The sequence below is a fragment of the Phyllostomus hastatus genome, unplaced genomic scaffold, assembly GCF_019186645.2.
Source record: "Phyllostomus hastatus isolate PE091 unplaced genomic scaffold, TTU_PhHast_1.1 phas_contig_137, whole genome shotgun sequence".
Lineage (NCBI taxonomy): Eukaryota > Metazoa > Chordata > Mammalia > Chiroptera > Phyllostomidae > Phyllostomus > Phyllostomus hastatus.
Window position 1 is genome coordinate 11,576,901 of NW_025333583.1, and position 20,142 is coordinate 11,597,042.

Genomic DNA, 20,142 nt, shown 5'->3' on the forward strand with positions numbered 1-20,142 from the left:
GGGAGGGAGAGAGAGAGAGAGAGAGAGAGAGAGAGAAACATCAATGTGCGGTTGCTGGGGGTTATGGCCTGCAACCCAGGAATGTACCCTGGCTGGGAATCGAACCTGGGACACTTTGGTTCCCAGCCCGCGCTCAATCCACTGAGCTACGCCAGCCAGGGCTTAAAGATGTTTATTAATAGTATTTTGGAATAGGAATAGCTAACTTTTATAATAGGGAGGAAGTTTTGTTTGTGTATGTGTTTGTTTTTAGAATGTTAATTTATTTGATAGCATATGCAAGAATGTGTGAAGAATCCTTTGAATGAAAAGTTAGCAGTAGGAAAATTTAAGGAGTCACACGTGCTTCCTTATTTTCAGCCTTTAAGGTGTTACTTCAAAATATCAAATTCTTTTAAAATTTCTTATAAGCCTTGGTAAACACTTTCCTCAGATGATTTTTTTTTTCTTGCTGTGGTTTAAAGAAACCTTGATTTTTTTTTTTACGTTGTGACGAGCGTAAAAGTGTGAGTGCTTATTACTCAGAAAATATTCTATTACAGAAGAAAGTAATTTAAAGAAATCAGAAGCGGAAGTTAATCTATTTCCTGGAAACTTCATATTGGTTCAAGCATACCCAGTTACTGTGGACCCTATCTAATTATCATAATTTTATTTATGTGCATGACATTACATTTACATACAGGAGAAGGGTGAAAATATGACAAACTTTCAAGTACTAGGGAAGAGGAAGCAGGTTGGGTATTAAAAGCAAGCAGTTTGCAAGTCAGCCCTACAGTTCAGGGGAGCCTAGGGGCGCACTGTTAACAAAAGACGCCTCTGATACTCTGAAGAGGTTACAGGAAAGAACAATACTGCTGTCCAGCAGCCTTGCAGGACATTCTCCTTTCAGTCTCTAAACGATCACCGTGTTCCTGTGTGACTGTTCCCTTGTGATCTTCCATTCCACAGTGGTGTTTACATTATTTTATAGGCTTCTTTAGGTGAATATGGTTTAATGATTACCATGTAATTAGAATGAGAACTTTTTTTAGAAGGATTTTTGTCCACTTCTTGTGTTTACTTTCATGTCAGAGGTTGGGAATGTGTGTGGTTGTGGCTATTCATCTGCCCCTAATTGTTTAAAAAAATCGTATTTGTATCTTGACAGATTTTTCTGAGCTCATTTAGAACTGGCTTGAATATTAAAGCTAAAGTTGCTAAATACATGTTACCTTGCACAAGCAATACAGAATTTGCACCCCTCAAGAACTATGGAAAATACTTCTCATTTGACCTGCTGGAGCATTTGATTTGAGGCATACCATCTTTATTTTTTATATGCACTGAATATTTAAGGTCATTTGGTTAATTTAGTAACACAGAAAAATGTATGTTGCATGCGGATTTGTTTTTAGAGAACTAAGTAAGCTACTGTTTTAAGGTATTCTGTATTTGAGCCCTGGCCTGGTGGCTTAGTTAGTTGGAGTGTCGTTCCATACACCAAAAGGTTGTGGGTTCAGTCCCCAGTTAGGGCACTTACCCCGGTTGCTGGTTCAATCCCCTGTTGGGGCATGTATAGGAGGCAGCCACTTGATGTTGTTCACATTCTATTTCTCTCTGCCTCTCCCTTACTTTTTCTATAAAATCAGTAAACATATCCTTGGATGAGGATTTTTTAAAAAGTTAGAAACTAATAATACTGTATTAAGAGGATTTAATGACTTCAACACTATCAGCCTATAGATGATAAAAACTCATTTCAGAAGAGCATCAGGGCTAGGAGTGGGAGAGGAGAGATTTCATTCTCCCTAAGGAAGTGCTTCACAAGACACAACATTGTCATAAGTAACTTTTGTCACATAGAACTTTTAACATTTATTTTTCAGAGAGATCTATATTAGTTACTTTTGGAGAAAATAAGCCTTGCTTCGACCTAGAAATATATCTTAGATAAATAAGATGAATAAGAGCTAAATTGGTATATTAAGGATTAGAGTAACAGCCCATAAGACAACAGTTTTTGGCAGTTTTAACATTAGTTTTACTGAGCAGTCTTTTTCCTTGGCCTTAAATTTGTTTTTAAACGACACTCAGAAACCATTTTCATGTATGCTCAGAAAGGATGTAGTTTACAAATGAAAGGGCTTTAAAAACTGTATTATGATCAGATAATCTGTGGCTCTTGTCCTTTATTTGGTATTTTGAAATTAATTTCAATAAGCGTTGCTCATTGCAGAGATTTTGTACTCTGTATTCAAGGATGAATTCAGGACTTGGTACCTCAAAACAGTTAATTCATGCACAACTTACCATTAACTCATGAACAGTAAGCATAAGAGAAAAAGATTTATTTTATCTTAAAGAAGTAGAATCTTTAAAAAAAAACAAAAAATCTCATTATTTTATTAATTCTCCATTATGATTTTCAATTTCTTTTTTTTTTTCTTTTTTGTTCTTATATAGGGCGACATACCTTCTGTTGCATACCTCTTACAAAATGGAAGCGACCCGAATGTTAAAGACCACGCTGGATGGACGCCATTGGTAGTTTTGTGTTTGTTTGTGTTTTATTCCCCTTCTATTTATGTTTTATAGTTGTGATAGTTTATAGTTATGTAGTTGTCTACGTATCATTCTCTGCCATGTATACACTCTTTAATCTGAAAACTTGTATTTTCACTAAGAGAAAATAATTATTTTTCATCTAGCTCATCAGGTGTGATAGGCACAAAATGAACTACCTTTTGACTACCTTTAGATTTAGGAGACCTATTACACCACACCATGCTGCTGAGTTTAGCAAAAGTGTGAAGCGGTAACTACTGCGACCAGCATCAGGCTCCATTCTGCAGCGTTGCGTGTAATCGGGAACATTTAGTGGAACAGAGGTCGGAGGAACTGGGTGTGTTAGGAATGTATCACAAGGCAGTGATTCATACTGAGGATCTGCCTCAGCCTCACTCATATACCCTATCCAATTCCAAATATATAGAGGCAGTAACACTTTGCTTTATTAAACATTTTTAGAAGTCTCTGCTTATTCTTACTAAAATGCAGCATGAAGAATAGTCTGGAAAGAGAATGGCACAAATACATGGGAACAAGTGCTGTATGGGCTAATTACATTAGGACAGTAGGTGGGTGACTCGAATACAGCCTTAGACGTGTCAACAGGTAAGTGGATGCCCTTATCCTGGGAACTGCAAATGCACGAGAATTGGGAGATCCTCATTAGGCCAGGCGCAAAAAAGGTTTAAAGTGGTACATAATGACTTCTCTTTGCCAAGTTTAAGCTGGGAGGGTTTAGTCTGGATCAGTCTTCATTGTTTGGACTCTATGACCTGGCTAACCTTTTCAAGAAAAGTGTTTTTAAGCTACTAAGGCAAAATGTAGTAAAAGCTGGCGAGTGATTTAGAGGATCTGATTTAGAGGACTTGTTGCCTAATTTAGATTCTTTCCTCTTAGAAATAAACCTGTAAACGCTTAGTACATATCACCTATTGTGAATTGAACAGCACAACATGCCAGAAACTTGTCAGATTATAGCAGAGGGGCATTCTTAGCGTTTATTAGACACAAGGAAAGATTTGCACGTGAGGTATCTTTGAACATTCCATGATTACCAGTCAAGCCATCCATTCGGTAAGCCCCTTTGAGGATCTACTCCATGTTATTTGTTATCGTTGACACCAGGCATACAGTAATCTGATATGTGCGGGAACACCACCTAGCTTATGGCCACCGACCCGATTTAGTGAATTCTATTCAGCCTTGGAGAATTTCATATTTTATGCATGATTTGGTGTTTAAATACTTTCTAAGTGTTTTTTTTATCATTTTAAATTTCTTACTGTAGAATAATTTAGGAGCTATAATTGTTTTAAAGCTACATTTTCTACTAAAAAAGAGCTCTTGACCTAAGGCTGAAATGAAAGACATCTTTTCCCATGAATTGCATAGATCTTAATCATGATGTATCTTATCACAAAGATTATTAATAGTGGCCTTGACTTTGTCAACAACTTATGGTCTGTACAAGTATTTAGGTAAGAACCAATTTACTGACTGCATTTCATATTCATTTTTATAAAGTGTGGTTTTATTATGATGATATCCGTTGCTCTTCCTCATCACTGTTTTCTTTTTAAAAAATTAGCATGAAGCCTGCAGTCACGGGCACCTGAAGGTGGTGGAATTGTTACTCCAGCACAAGGCTCTGGTGAACACCACTGGCTATCAGAATGACTCTCCGCTGCACGATGCGGTTAAGAATGGGCACGTGGACATAGTCGAGCTGTTACTGTCTTATGGAGCTTCCAGGAATGCTGTGTGAGTAGTTCACCTTGGAGACTTTTTTCATTGACATGAATGCCTAAACCAAGGTCTGCGATGAAGCAAAGACTTTATTATCCAGTTGATGGCTCACTTCTCTTTCACAACTAAAGTTAGACGTGACCTTTAAATTCTGGATTTAAAACCAGCATTCATGCCCTTTTCCTTCATGATACGTATTTGAGGGAAATACGCTCTTTTAATTCAGAAATAGTTATATAATTTATTTTGGAAGCTTTGACTTTCTGTACAAATTAAGTTTTTATATTCTTAGACTGATTAATACTTTTTAATAAGAAAATCAGAAGCGTAGAAATAAGTACTTTATATTTTTCCTAATACTTCTGAGTTTTTTAAAATATTCCTTTCCTTTCCTCCTTTTTCTGCATATTGAGAATAAGAACAGTTAAAATATGTAAGAATTCAGATGTTAGGCAAGGGCAGTCAAATTATTTCTTAGATTGTTCACATCATTCAAATGAAGCTTTGGGTAAATTGCTTTGCAGTGTCAGGGCAGTGATGCATTAGTGGGTCTTGGCTGCTGCATGTTGAAGTTGTTATTGTGAAGATTGTCAAGCAAATGCTGTATATGGATTTTATATCTTTAATCTATAACTTGTTCATGTCTCCTTACATATTATTTTACTCTTTTCCGTTAATGAGGTGGTTGAAATGAAAATGCAAGGATTGTCTCTCTGTGTCCCCATTGTTTCTGTAGGTTTGGGAGGAAGACACAAAAGGTCAGGCTTGCTCTGGTTACAGAGGCAAATAAATATAAAATGCAGAGTTTCTAGGCTGTAATTTTTATAGGTAACCATATAATGGAATTAATAACACAGGGATGTGTTATACCTTGATGCTGTTAGTTTCTGTGTGTTTAGTATTCGGATCATATGTGAAAAGATGATTGGGCAAAGTCAGGAGATACATATTCTTAAAAAAAGATTTCGTTTTGTTTTCGTTACGTGTTTGTAACACGTGTTACATTAGATCCATATACAGATAATGGACCTAACAGATAAGAGCCTCCTGTGGGTGTAGCAAGCGATTTGATAAAACAAATGGTTACTTGGGTCAGGTGAAATAGAATAGTTTCTATTCTTGGGTTGTTAAATCAGCCATGACTACTTTAATGAATGGGGCACTGGTCAGGGCATTAGGGAATCGAGCTTTTATTTGTGACTCTGTTACTGACTTTATAGCCTCAGGCAGGTTAATTTCTGTGCCTTTGTGTCCTCACCTATAAAACATGGGTGCTGTCTGTTACTTTTCTGTTTCTTCAGAGCATAGTGAGGATTAATGAGCCAAAACACAGACCTTGTCTTGAGGCTTGAGCACCATGAGTCGTCACTGCACTGTGCAGCTTGTTAATATACAAGGTGTGGGCAGGAGACAGTTAGTGGATCTGCCTTCACAGGTGCCCTCGCAGGTGGATATGTTGGTTTAAGTAGGTTTACCCGGCGAAGTGGCAGATAATGAGAAACAGACTCTTGTCTTCTATACTTCTTTGTTGCCTGGGAATATTTCTGTTGATACCTGTTCAAAACTTCCCTGGTTGTCCTTCTTCCCCACTGCCTCCTTTAAACAAACCCTGGTGGCCACAGTGAACCTGAGACAAGAGCTGCCAGTCCATCAGAGCCATTCTGAGTGAATGGACAGTATCAGATGTTTTGTTTTTTTTTAAAACATATATAGTTTAGGATTTGGTTCTTCAGTCTGCCATTAGCAAAGTTTTCCTTGGAAGGACGTAGAATTCTTAATTAGAAAATGTTATATGGACCATTGGTCCTTTCAATTGCCTTACCTAATTTAAAAAAAATTAATCTGGTACAGCAGAGATAAGTTGTTTTATAGCTTTAAAAAAAGTGTTGCTCTTTTGAATTTCTGTGCTTTTTCCTGCTTCACAGCAAGCCAAGTGACTTGAAAAATTAAAACCTATGTGCTTGCAATTTCATGGTTGTTCATAAAGGATTTTACTTATGGATGATCTCCTGCCAGTTGTGATAGATTTAACATTAGTGAAAATGCCTTTTTGCTTATGTGCGTTTGGGATTGAGTGGTTTGTTTGTGCCAAGTGCAAGTTTAAATTTGCCCATCTTGCCCTTCTGCTTTTCAGTAGTGGTGCAACTCATTACAGGCACAGTTGTAGGCAGGTACCTAGTATGTCACTGTTGAGGGGAAAGGACATTAAAGGGTTACACTATATTCTGAACTCCGATAAGTATTTCTTTTTCCTTAGTCTTAGTGATAAAAAAAAAAACCCTAGTGAAGAAAAGTTTTCCAGGGACATCTGGTACATACTCTTTGTCTTTATACTTATACTATACAAATTATCATTATGAAGCACCCATGAAGTATATTATAAAGTTGGGGGAAGTGGAGATGATGGTCAACACTATACATATAACTTATCTGCTATTCAAAAATACAAACCTGATCATGTTAATGGCTAGCAATTACTGAGCTTTCAGTTTTCACTATCTGCTAGGCATTGGTTTACATGCTTTTTGGTATATAAATTCATTTGGTCTTCACAACAATCCAATAAAGTAGGTTGGGTTGTATTATTGTTCCCATTTTATAGATGAAGACACAGGCACAGAAGGTTAAGTAACTCTTCAAAAGTCACACAACTACTCATTGGCAGAGCTGGAATCTGAATTCAGGCCATCTGATTCTGTGACCCCACCTCGTATCGCTTTGCTGATGCCATCCCTCCTGCCTACAACCATGTGGAGAGCTAGGTGTTCCGGGTTTCCTTTTGCCCTTCGGATAAAATTCAACTCTAACGCCACCCTTTTTGTCCCTCCTGCATCTGGCCGCACCTTACGTTTCCAGACCACCCCTTGCCCCCGTGCCTCCTCCCTCTCCCTCTCCCTCTCCCTCTCCCTCTCCCTCTCCCTCTCCCTCTCTCTCTCTCTCTCCCTCTCCCTCTCCCTCTCCCTCTCCCTCTCCCTCTCCCTCTCCCTCTCCCTCTCCCTCTCCCTCTCTCTCTCCCCCCCTCTCTCCTTCTCCCTCTCCCTCCCCCCCCACCCCCCGCCTCTCTCCCTCTCTGTCTCCCATGCTCTCCTGCCTCTTTTCTTTTTCTGTCTTTCTTGCTGTTCTCTTTTTCTTTTTCCAATGTTCTAATTTGCCGTATTAGCTCTCTTCAAGGCCTTTGCACACACTTTCTTCTCTCCTGGGGTACTTGTATTCTACTTCTCTACCCCTTTTTCATTCTCCTTTCACGTTTCGGAATTTTTACTAGACTTTTTAAGTCTTTCCTATTTGCTTCCCTTTGCTTTGTCTCACTGAGCTCTGTGAGGACAGAAACTGCCTTTCATTTAATTGGTTCTTCAGTGAGTAAAACCGTTTTTAAAGGTACTTGTAGAGTAAATATTTGCCAAGCTGATTACCAAATGATATTTGTAGCTCTCTCCCATGTGTATATACATGTACTCATTCTGTGTTTTAAGTAAATACTAATTAAATGATTATTGATAGTCCGGGCATATGTATGTTATGTATATTAATATATACAGTCATTTTTACGTAGAATCTATTAACCCGTCAGTAGCGATAATTCTCTAACACTTCATAGTAGCATTTGACAGCAAAAAACAGTAACTAAGGAACACGTAGGTCTTCTGCCAGGATTTTAAGGTAAGTTTAAAATCTTCAATCATATCATTAAAAATTTTACATGAAATATATTTTCAAAGTTAATGTGGAAAATCACAGCTAAAGGAATAGAGCAGGAATACATTCATGGGGAAAAACTGGTAAAATTTGCCAGTGTACTATATTGTGAAGAAACAGAAGAAAAATTCAGAATCAGAAAGGTATCTTTTTGGTTAGTGATTGTATAAAGTATTTCAATAACCAGAAAAATACAATTTTTCGCTCTTAGGATAGATAAAGCACATTTTCAGTGTAATCATTTGGACTTCACTGAATTGTAAGAGGCTTCCTTTGATAGGGTATTGAGAGAACTGAGTTGTAAAAAGTGGTGCATGTGACAGGTGTTAATACACTGTCTTGCACTGCAGGCGAATTCTGCAGTGAAGATGCTGAACACAGTCTTCGTTGTATGGGTGTTACATTGGCCCAAGGGTTTAACAAACGCTGTGCCTTCCATGTTCACAGCTATGTGAATACTGTCCATTGCTTCATGCCTGATTATTCCATCAGTTTTCCACATCGTACTTGGGTCCTGCACAGGAACATCCAGTGATTAGACCCTTCAGCCTTGACAGAAGGCTTCCTTCCATTAATTCCATTCATTTCAACAGTCCTGTTGGTTATTCCTTCCACAGGCCCTTCACATCCATCCACCAAATTCCAGTTTCTAGTCTAGGGTTCAAGGCCATTTTGTTTGCAAATGTGTATTCTTTACCTTCTTTGGAATTCATCTCATTTCACCTCATTACTTGTCCTTTGGTTTAAAATTGATCAGTTTTATACTTACTGTTGAATGAGTATTTGTCTTCGGAAAGATTACAGGCAAGGATAGTATTTTCTAAGTTTTATGTATTTCCCCAAAACACCTAGTGTACATGGTAAGTCTTTAGGTTAAAGTATGCCAGAAAATAGAGAATATGCTATATTTAAGAACATAAAAAGCAAACAGTGTATGAGGTCCCTTGGTAACCTATTCCGATGAGATTATTGATGTTTACCCTGAGTCCATGGTGTTGTGGCAGATGTAGAAAAGAAAATCTTCCTTATGCAGTAATGGGCGATAACTGATTCATCGCTGCCTTCACTTAATGAGCAATCACATTGATAGTCCCTTGTGCATATGTCATGTGACTTTTCCTCCATGTATTAGCTATATTTTTTGAAAAATAAATTTAACTATACTTTTTAAACTGATTTTTCATGCAAAGTCTGTAAGCAAAGTGTTAGTCCATTCAAATATATCATTATGGGAAAAAAAAGTTTTACGACTTTTCTGTGTCCCTATAATAAAGGATAAATCCTGCATATGCTTTGTCTTTTCTTGCTTTGGGTTTCTGGAGGTGCCACTTTTAATCTTGTGTCTAATTCCAAATTTTAGTGGTCCACGACACAGCAGAAACATGACGAGATTTCACAGGCTCCATCGCCCATGGTGCAGGGCCGAGGTTTAACCGGTCGTCTTTCAGACTGTAGTGTCTGTAACGTGCCATCCTCCAGTTCATTAACAGCACGGCAGGGCTGGGCGTCTAGTGCATTGTGTGCTCGCGGAAGCCGTCTGTAATCTAAGAGAAACCACGCGTTTGAAGGCCCGATGACATAGTAAGCTTTGTGTAGTAAAGGCAGTAAATGTAATTTAGAATCCTGCTAAGTCATTTTATGAAGCAGTTCTTCAGACAGTAAAGGCACCTTATAAGACCACTGTTTTACTTTAAACTCCTCTCTAGCTGATGCTCATAGTAAGTACTGGGAAGTACTTTCATTAACATTTTTTTTTTCTGTTATAGTGGACTTGATTTGTAGTCGTGTAAAGTAAGTATGCTACAGTTACTATGCCTTGAAGTGCACGTGATTGGGCTCTTATATTTTATTTCTTTGATGTGTAAATTCTGTATTTCTCTTTGTTAAAAATTCCTTATGTAGTGTTTTTTTTTAAGGCATATAGTGTGACTTTTTTTCTTTTTAATTCATTTTTGCACATGGTGGGTTAAGACATAGAACGTTGGTTTTTGAACTCTGATTTCTATTTTTGGATTGTCATACTTACAGAGTATGTCTGTGAAGAGGTTGCGTATTTGGTATATGGGTATAATCATTTAGGGAATGAAATCGAGAAGTGTTAAGTACAGTGATAAGATCAACTACGTCCGAAGTAAGCTGAGATTGTCTGCCTAACTATGTGGGGATTTACTAAGACCCAGGTTTCAGGATGATGGCTCGGGCCAAGGCTGTAAATCAGGTAGCTGAAATATAACTGGTTGTAGTGTACCTTGTCTGGAGAAAGACTGTTGCCAGAGAGAGGTTACGCATTACTGGACCTGGGCATAAAGAGGAATCCGAGGACATAAATTTATCAGTGTTAAGCCAGCACTGTCCCAGGAAGAAATGGAGACAGAACCTGATAGTCGTGAATGGCAGTCATTAGAGAAACATTTGCTGTGGGTCATTTTTTTAACTCCACTAGCTTTCCTACTGTGCCATCAAAACAGCTTTTCTCCAAGGTCACTAATGACCTTGTCCCTAAACTCAGTAGATGCTTCTGTCTCTTACTCAGGTGTCTTACCTGTGTGCCCACCATGCGGCATCAGAGGTGACACCTTCCTCCTCCTGCTTCCCCTAACGTTTCACTGTCTCCTTCCAGATCTTTTTCTGTGCATTCAGTACTATTGTAAAAACTGGTATTATCCCAGGTTTATCATTGCATATCCTGTTTCACACATTGCATTTTCATGTGCACTTTAGTGGCCATTGCAGGGGTGTACAATAATTTTTTTTTAAACTATAATGAGATACCATCTTTTTTTTTTTAAAGATTGTATTTATTTATTTTTAGAGAGGGAATGGAGGGAGAGAGAGAGAGAGAGAGAAACATCAATGTGCGGTTGCTGGGGGTCATGGCCTCCAACCTAGGCATGTACCCTGACTGGGAATCGAACCTGCGACACTGGTTCGCAGCCCGTGCTCAATCCACTGAGCTATGCCAGCCAGGGCAGGGGTGTACAATAATTTTAAAAACCATGAAAGATTATAAAAGAAATGCCCATTTTAGAAAACTTTCTGCCATTGCGTAATATATTAAAATAATTTTGAAACCATATGTAAGGAAGTGGAATAGTAGAAAAGAGTTGTGTAGTTTTTACGTTTTACTGATGAGTGAAAGACAAATGATGGGCAATAACGAATACTACTGTAATAAACAAGGAAGACATGAGAGTAAGCCAAGTCAATGGAACCTTCTCTCTTTGTTTTTCTGGTCAATGAAACAGCGGAGTTGTACTCTGTCTCTAAAGTCTCCTCCAGTGTTATATTCTGTGACTTGTGAATTAGCACAGGGTGAGAAGTCTGCATCAGCTTGTTCTCTGAACCGTTCTAGTTTGTTCATGAGGGCTGCGATTACTGCAGGTTGTAGTGTACATACATGTCAAAGTTAATTTAAAAAATGTCCTGCTCACTACTTTATTAAATTGTCATGTGGCATTAACTTTCCTTCTAGTGGATCCAAGTACCTGTCTTGTGAATTTATCTAATTTCTGTATTTGTTTATATAGATGGTAGAGCCTATAATTGCACAGTAAATGACTTATTTGCATTTAAAAATATCTCACATATAGTGATTAATGCTTATAAAGCTATATTGTAAAATATGAATATGAACACAGAACACAGAGTTGTGAAAAAGGTCGTGTGTAAATAACAATATATTCCATTAAAAATATACCCTGTAGTGTTGCAGTGTCAAATTAAAATTTTAGCTCTTTTTTCCTCTTGAATTCAGCAGCTTGCGATGCTTGATCCTTATGCTTTGTGTGAATTCTGAGTCATTTATTTTAGTAAAATAATGTATTATTAATGAATTTGAAAAAATTATTTTGCTAGCACATCTATTTAGTGAGGAAACAAGTCACATTTTATTAACTTAAACCCATCTGCACTTTTTCTACCAGTAACATATTTGGCCTGCGACCTGTGGACTGTACCGAGAGTGAAATCATGAAATCGCTGTTGCTGCTACCAGAGAAGAATGAATCATCATCAACTAGCCATTGCTCAGTAGTAAGTATGGATTTACCTTTGTGAAATTTATATCTTTTTATTGAAATTGGTTATGAAAGGAGCATAATGGAAAAATTTCCAGTTAGCAAATTGCTTTTATTCACTGAACAATTGTTGAACACGTCTTGTGCAGTAGTTACTATGAATTTGAAGACAATCGGAATAAATGTGTATCAACAAGTATTTATTGAGGTCCCCCCCCCGCCATATATTAGGCAGCATTCATGCACAATAAATATGAAGGATAGCAACTCTCATTCTCAAAGAGGTTACATGCTAGTGAGAGAGAGGAAAGAGACCGTAAGTTTGTAAGCCAGTATAAATAATTCCAGGAACTTACAGAGGAGTGCCATGATGGAGACCCTGTAGACTGTGATTCAGTGGAGGGGGTGGGCTCCAGAAGAGGCACTGCTTTTTGTTAAGGTCATTGAGGAGCGCTGCTCAAGAGCTGATGTTGGGTTTGACACCTGCGTGGTGAGAGGAGGCAGCCGAGTGGATATCCAGAGGACAAGTGTTCCAAGCAGGAAGAGCAGCAAGTGCATACGCCCCTCCGTGGATGAGCTTGCCGTACTTGAAGGTTAGAGGGAAGGTCATTATTACTGGCAACCAGTGAGTCTAGGAGTAATCTAAGGAGTAATGAAATGTCTAGGAGTAATGAAAAAACACTGAAAAGCTTTGAAGCAAAGAAGTGACATGATTTAGTTTATGCTTTAGAAAGGTTACTCTAACTGCTTTGTAAGAGAGACTGTGGGGTGGGGGCAAGAATGGAGATTACTGAGGACTTTTATTGTGCAGGGTAGAGAGACCATGATACCTTGAGTTAAGGTAGTGTTGGAGATTATGAGAAGTAATGAGGTCTGGTATATGTTTCTGAGTGAATGCCAGCAAAATTTTCTGATGGATTATCAATCAGGTATGGGGAAAGAGTAGAATTGGTATGACTGTAGCAATGGAGTAGTTGGTGGTACCATTTGCTGCTGTGGAGAAGGAAATTAATAGTTCTCTTTGTCAATTTTATGTCTATATGCCATCAAATTAAGATGTTGAATAGGCAGTTGGTTGTGTGAGCCTGAGCTTAGTGAGGTAAAAGCTAAAGTGCAAAGGATGCCTATTCCTTAGGAACCTGTAGTTTAGTGGGGAATACAGATGTAAAAATATTTATTACACATATAATAAATTCATAGTAGAAACCATAGCAATGTATGGTAGAACCAGGCAGAAGAAGGAAGCTAACTTAAGGAGGAATCAGGGATCGCTTCACAGAGAAGGTGGCACAGAACATGTCTAAGACCTTCTCTGTGAAGCTTTTAAAGGTAAAGGCTTTAGTGAGGTATCTAATAGAATTCTGTTGGTGTAGAGAATTTTTACAACTGAATAACAAAAAAAAACCAATTTGATTAAAAAATGGGCAGAGAATCTGAATGGACAGTTCTCCAAAGAGTAATAATACACATGGCCAACAGGCACATGAGAAGATGCTCAGTGTCACTAATCATTGGGGAAATGCAATTCAGAACTACAGTGAGAATCATACCTGTTAGAATGGCTATTATCAAGAGGACAAGAAGTAAGGGTTGGCGAGGATATGGAGAAAAAGGAGCACCTTACTCACTTTTAGTAGGAATGTAAATTGGTGCAGCCACTATGGAAAATAATATAGAGGTTTCTCAAAAATTAAAAATAGAATTGTCATATGATCCAGCAATTTTGCTTCCGGGTATTTATCTGAAGAAAACAAAAACACTAACTTGAAAAGGTATATCCACACCCTGCATTTATTGCAGCATTATTTATGACATCCAAGATATGGAAGCAGCCTAAATGTTCGTTGGTTGATGAATGGATTAAGACACACACACACACACACACACACACACAGAATGGAATAATCTTCAACCATAAAAACAAAAGGAACCTTGTCATTTTTGATAATGTGGCTGGACATTGAGGGCATTATGCTAAGTGAAATAGACAGAGAAAGACAGTACTTAATACTGTATGATCTCACTTAATGTGGAATCTAAAAGCAGCAAACAAAAATCCCCCAAAAACATGAGCTCCAGGACACAGGGAATAGATTGAAAGTGGGTCAGAGATTGTAGAAGTTGCCATCACAAGAAAAAATTTGTGACTGTGTATGGTGATGGATGTTAACTATACTTATTGTGGTGATCATTTTACAACATACACATGTTGAATGATTATGTTGTACACCTGAAGCTAATACAATGTTATATGTCAGTCATATCTGAATTTTAAAAAAAAAGAATGTTATTAGCTGTAAATAACAGAAAACTTTCACTCAAATGCTTAAAGATAATCTCAATATAGGACAGCTTTCCACTTGTTTAGTTCAGCAGTTAAGTGGCTACACCCAAAACCCAAATTCTTACCGTCTTTATACTTTGCCATCCTCAGCCTTGTCCCCAGTGATCTCCCCCTAGTGGTTATAGAGTGACTGCAATGCTCAAAGAAGGGCAAAAACCTCTCTCAGAGCCTTCTAGTGAATTTCCCTTGTGTCTCATTGGTTTTGACGCACATCGTGGCTGAAGATCGGGATGTTTGTAACGTGTAGGAAGTGAGGAATGGGTTTTGCATGTACAACCAGCGTTGCCCGCTGAGTCAGGTATGCAAAGTGAGGAGGGCAGCCCCAATATAAAGAACAGCAGCTCAGAGAGAGGAAGCATAAAGGCCCTTGGAAATTTGAGAAACTAGAGTTGAGTGTGAGGGGAGCATACGGTGTGTTAAAGAGGAATCGACAGTGAAGAGCTAGGTTGGGATCAGGTTGTGGAAGGCCTTGAATTCCCAGATGAGGAGTTTAGACCTGATTTCCCCAGTTAATGGGGCACCCTTAGCCCTTTCTTAATGGCCTGGGACGAGACTGAGACCGGTTGCCAGGAGGCCGTTGCGGTGGAGCCCAGGTGTGTGGTGGTCAGGGCGGAACTACGGGTGGGGGTAGTGGTGTGCGATGGGGAGGATGAGAGGGTTTTGAGGAGAGATGGATGGTGGACTCACTTTATTTAGCAACTGCTCAGATGGGGGAAATGAGAGGAAGGGCTATGTGGACACCTAGGACCATTAGAGAAACTTCTTCTCTAGTAAGGGCAGTGGTGATGAACTGGAAGAGACCCTAGAAGTTAGGTTAATTTCTTCATTTTAGAAATGAGAAAGTTGAGACCTAGAAAGGTTGTGATTTACCCAGGGTTAATCAGCCATAAAAACATTTTTTTTTAATGGATCAGTTAGAACACAAATTATTGAAATCTTAGGTCAGTATTCATTCATTCTAAGCATACTTAACAACTCTAAATTGGCACTTATTTTATTAATTTGAACTTGAACTCTTCTGGCAGAACATAGCATAACTAAGTTATCATTTGCCAACATCCCTTTTATGTAAAAGCTGGAGAAGGATTATTTTAAATGTGTCAAAAATAAAGATATCTTTATGGTATTCTTGGAATCTGAGGATATTAATGCCATTCAGAAAAGAGCAGAGTGATTATCCTCTTCCCAATTCAACTATCCAGGCACTATTGTGTCTTTAGGAAACGTAGAAAACCTATACTTTTTGCATGTCACGTGGACATAACCAGTGGATATCATTATTTATTATCTTCACGGTAGATAGGTAGATACTTGACTAAGGAAAAGAAAACGATTGATAACAAATGCTAAGTTGAAAGGGGTTTTTCTTTATGAGCTCTCTTGAAATCGAACCTCTGGGATTTGCCTTCCTCCATTCACTACCAGACTCCACTCATTCTTTTCCAGCCACAGGGGCTGTCTTGCTGGTTTTTGAATCCACCAAACATGCCCCACTTCAGGTCCTTAGCACCAGCACCAGCTCTTGGCTCTGCCAGGAACAAACGTGAGGAAGCAGATGTCCACGTGGCCCCTTACTCTCTCTGGATCTGACCCCACTGTCGGCCCACCAAAGAGATCTCTGCACTGCAGTATACTGACTGACTAGCATCCTGCCAGTGCTGCTCACCTGACGCTATTTTTGTTTCATTGTTTTTCTTCTTCCCCAGCGAGACTATAAACTACCTGAGGGTAGGCACTTGCCTCTTGTATTTACCGTAGCCCCTTCGCAGTAGCCTCAGCACTGAGAACAGTGCCTGGCAAAGAGCAGGTGCTCAGAGGTGTGTGCTGAATGGAGGGTCCTTGGTAACCTGTGCTCGCTCCTGAAACAAGCACAAGTGCTTGGTGGCTGAGTCTGCCGTCTTTCCACCAGTGACTTGTAAGCTATCCTGCTAGGGGGCCGCTTCAGGAGGCGCTATGCAGAAGGGAAGGGCTGATGAGTGGGTGGGGTTTGAGTTCCTCCACGTCCCATTTAGAATGTTAAAGCACTTCTGGATTAGAGAAGCACTCTTCAAGCTGAAGACTTGAAAAGCTGCTCGCTGTGTTCTTTTTGTAACTTTTCTGCCCGTGATCCCTTTTAGCAGCATGTTTATCCTTTTTCTTTCATGGTTTTTAAACCTTATTTTTGATACTCATTAAGAATAACTAATTCATCTAAGCAATCATTCCATATCGAATTATCCTTTAAATAAGACTTCAATGCTAGTGTACATAGTATCTAATTGCTATAAAATCAGGGTATTGAACCACTTGGGATGGTTTTAAATGTCTTTTGAACCTCACTGTTTTGAGACTTCTGCTTATTCAACCAAATGTCCCTCACTCCCCTCCCCTCACCCCTGCTCCCTGTCAGATGTGGGGCCTTGGTAGCAGTTTGATTTATGTTGTTTGTTTGTTTGTTTTTAAATAGCATTTCTTAACTGTGGGAAATTAGTGCCAGTTTCTATTTTTATAATTCACATTTAAAGACTGTAATAGGAAAAGGCTTGACCCACTTTGGTGTTTTCTTTGGGTTGTTAGAAATGGTATCATCCTGCAGTTAGAATTGATATATTTTCACTCTTGTATTTTGTGTAGAGAACTAATTTAGCTGAAGTGGAGTTATATAACTTGAAAAGTAATATGTTCCAGTTAGCTATTTTATGGCACTTATTTGTATAACTGACAAGAATTATTGAAATACTGTTTTTTAAAATACTACCATCATGTAGTAATTGAACAATCCATAAAGTACACTGAACTATTTTCTTGTTACGGAGTGTTAACGATGTTTAGTGTAGACACGGTTACATCGTGTTACTTAGTGAGCAGGAAAGATACATGGGCAGAGGTGTGGTGTAAATGTGTTAAGTGCACAGCACGTCCAGTGAAAACATCCTTGTAACTCGAACTTAGAGCAATAAGAGTGTGGAATGTTGCAGTTTAAAAAGGCTTTTATGAAAATCTTTTAAAAAAATGTCATATATATATATATAGTTAACGCATATTAGACTCTCATTTAATGTATTTTGAGTGAATGAATTATTGAGCTCCATGTATTTATGGATGTAGCCAACAACTTAGATGCAATATTTTAGGGCATCAGACCAGGTAAGTGGTCACCACTCTGGTAGGTGAAGCGGATAGATAAATGCCGCTGACTTTCTCTAATCCAGTTGCTGGACTGTACTGGTAGCCACCCTGTCAGTGTTTCACTCCTATTCTTTGGAGCTTTGAGGCCCTAGGTGTCCAGTACACTTATATACTCGCACACGGAGGAGGGCCATTAAGTCTTGTATTTGAAAATTACAGTACTGTGTTTGACTTTTTGTTCTTTAGTACAGTAGTGTTGATTTACCTTTCCTTGCTTCTTTGCTCAGTCTTTGTTGTTTTTTGTTTGTTTGTTTTTTATCAGGAGCTTTCAGCTAACTCTCATTCCAGGTCCGTTTATTAAATATCTGTTGGCTACTACTGGATACACTATCCCGTTTTTTCTTTTGAATCTTCCACTTCTAATCTCTAATGCTACCCATTGGTGACTTCTCTTTATTTTTGTCTTTCTTGCCTCCTGTGATACAGTTCTAAGTCTTTCTGTTGAAGTGCAAACACTAGTCTTTGTTCCTAGAGCACTTCTTTCCTTTTCATGAGCTGTGTTGACTTACTATTGTGGAGAATCTGATCTAACTTTTGTATTCTCTTGTCTATTTTCATTTTCTTAGTTTTGAAAGGTAACAGTTTTCATGTTAAAAATTTGTTTCTGTCTCTGAGATCACTGCTGTTCAGGAAATCTTAGTGTTTTTTTGATTTTTCACATAACCTCGGTTTAAATAGACCAAGTTCGAGTTCAACTCTACTACAGTAAGTTAGTGGACAGTAGATAAGGAATTGATCATTTTAAGTGGGTATGTCGGGTTATTTAAAAAAAAAAGGCTTATTAATGACAGAATAAAGTCGTAAAACCCTAAAGAGACCCAATTTAGAATCAAGGAAACAAGATGCCTTGGATATAAAGAGCTATCCCAAGTAATGTTTTAATTGGGGCAAGGAGGGTGGGGAGCAATAAAGAAATAGAAAAGTAATTATTTAAATAAATTGAGCATTAAGGTTTTGAGTGATGATTCAGTGGAAATTGTAGATGGAGTAAGCTAAGGAATGAAATTCAAGCTTACATCAAGCAAAGGTCAGTTCGATATCTTTCTCTAGTCTTTAAATGTTTCAACACTGGCATTTCCTCTTTTTTGCTAACAGGTGAATGCTGGTCAGCGTAGGGGTGGACCCTCTGTACTCATAGGCAGTGGACTTTCTTCAGAACAACAGAAGAAGCTCAGTGACCTTGCAGCAATTCTTAAGGTTAAAAAATGTGCTGAGTTTGACAGTACAGGTGAGGGCTATTTATTTTTGGCAGGAAAAAATTTTAAATAGGTAATTCCTTTGTAGAACTCCATTGGGAAGTGGCTGTATACTTTGAATCTTGTAAACTAAAATATTTCTATAGTTATAAACTACTTATAGGCTTAATTTGGTTAGGAAATGTAAAGTTTAAAGCTTTGCCCTTAGTTTAGGATGGAACAATATTGTGGAAGAGCAAATTTATGACTTTGCTAATGACAGATAAATTATAGTGCATGTAATGCTTTAATTCCTCAGTTTTAATTTGAAAATAAAGGAAAAAATGATTTATGCTAATGTTGTTTTAAGATATTTGGTTTATGATCTGATTTTTTATAGTGGTGGCTAGGCTAGAGAATGATATTAAAAGAAGTTTTATACCTAAGTATAAAAGTTGTTTTTGAAGAAAATTCAGATAAAAGTTTATAAAGTGTAGACTGGTTATAAAATAGCAGGCTAGTTAAAGGATTATTTTGGTTCATATCTCTGTTTCTTTTACTGCTTTTTTTTGTGTTCTAGTAACTCACGTCATTGTTCCTGGTGACACAGTTCAGAGCACCCTAAAATGTATGCTGGGGATTCTCGGCGGATGCTGGATCCTAAAGTTTGAGTGTAAGTGTTAGGTTAGGGAAAGCTACAAAATGGATTAAGTAAACTAATTTCCTTTTTTACAGTTCACTATTGCCAATAATTATTTCAAGAATTTATACCAATTTTCTTACCTATAGTTATCCACTTCATTTTTCAAAAGCTTGTCATATTAATGGTATCATTTTGATGTTCTTGGTAATGGCCGCATATACGTTCTGGTTTTAAAGTCTCTTTCTATAATACTAACTATTTTAAGAAAGCATAAATGGATTATGTTGTAGACTTTTAAGCCCAAGCAATTCATACTGGTGTTAAATCATAAGTTTAACTTTAATAAATGCATATTTTACATAATGCTGCTATGAAATTAAAGTAGTTTATTGCTTTCCCTCTATGATTTCTAAAAACTTATGTAAACACCCTTTTGCTTTCTTAGCTAATCTGGTATATTTTAGGAAGCTGCTGGGAAAGCCTGGCAGCTGGTACTTCCCGGCTGGGGGCAGTTGTACTGCTGTTGTCTATATTGTCTAAATCTCCTCTGAAAATGTACCCCTTACCCGCTTCTTGGTGGTGGCCAGCCACCACCCCCATCAGAGCTGCCTTTCACCTTCCCTGCTCTTGTTTGCTTTCTTAACCTTGGTTCATTCACCTAGTGCTTGAAGATAAATAGAAAGAAAACTCATACAGGGTTATCTTCTACTCTTCAGCAGCAAAAGCATCTACTTTTGTTACAGTGACCAAAATAGGATGATAGATTGATCTTCTTTCGTTAACAAATGGTTTAAAAAAGAGTAA

The 20,142-nt window shown here is 38.1% G+C and overlaps 1 protein-coding gene across 2 annotated transcripts in view; it reads left to right on the plus strand.

Moving 5' to 3' along the window:
• The window catches only part of BARD1 (BRCA1 associated RING domain 1), a 66,486-nt gene that overhangs the window by 35,674 nt on the left and 10,670 nt on the right, over positions 1–20,142 (plus strand). For both annotated transcript variants that reach the window (XM_045854731.1, XM_045854738.1), the window contains 5 exons: positions 2,446–2,526; positions 4,139–4,311; positions 11,916–12,024; positions 18,616–18,748; positions 19,276–19,368. In XM_045854731.1, coding sequence (XP_045710687.1) covers positions 2,446–2,526; positions 4,139–4,311; positions 11,916–12,024; positions 18,616–18,748; positions 19,276–19,368 — 589 coding nt within the window. The remainder of the gene's footprint in view (positions 1–2,445; positions 2,527–4,138; positions 4,312–11,915; positions 12,025–18,615; positions 18,749–19,275; positions 19,369–20,142) is intronic.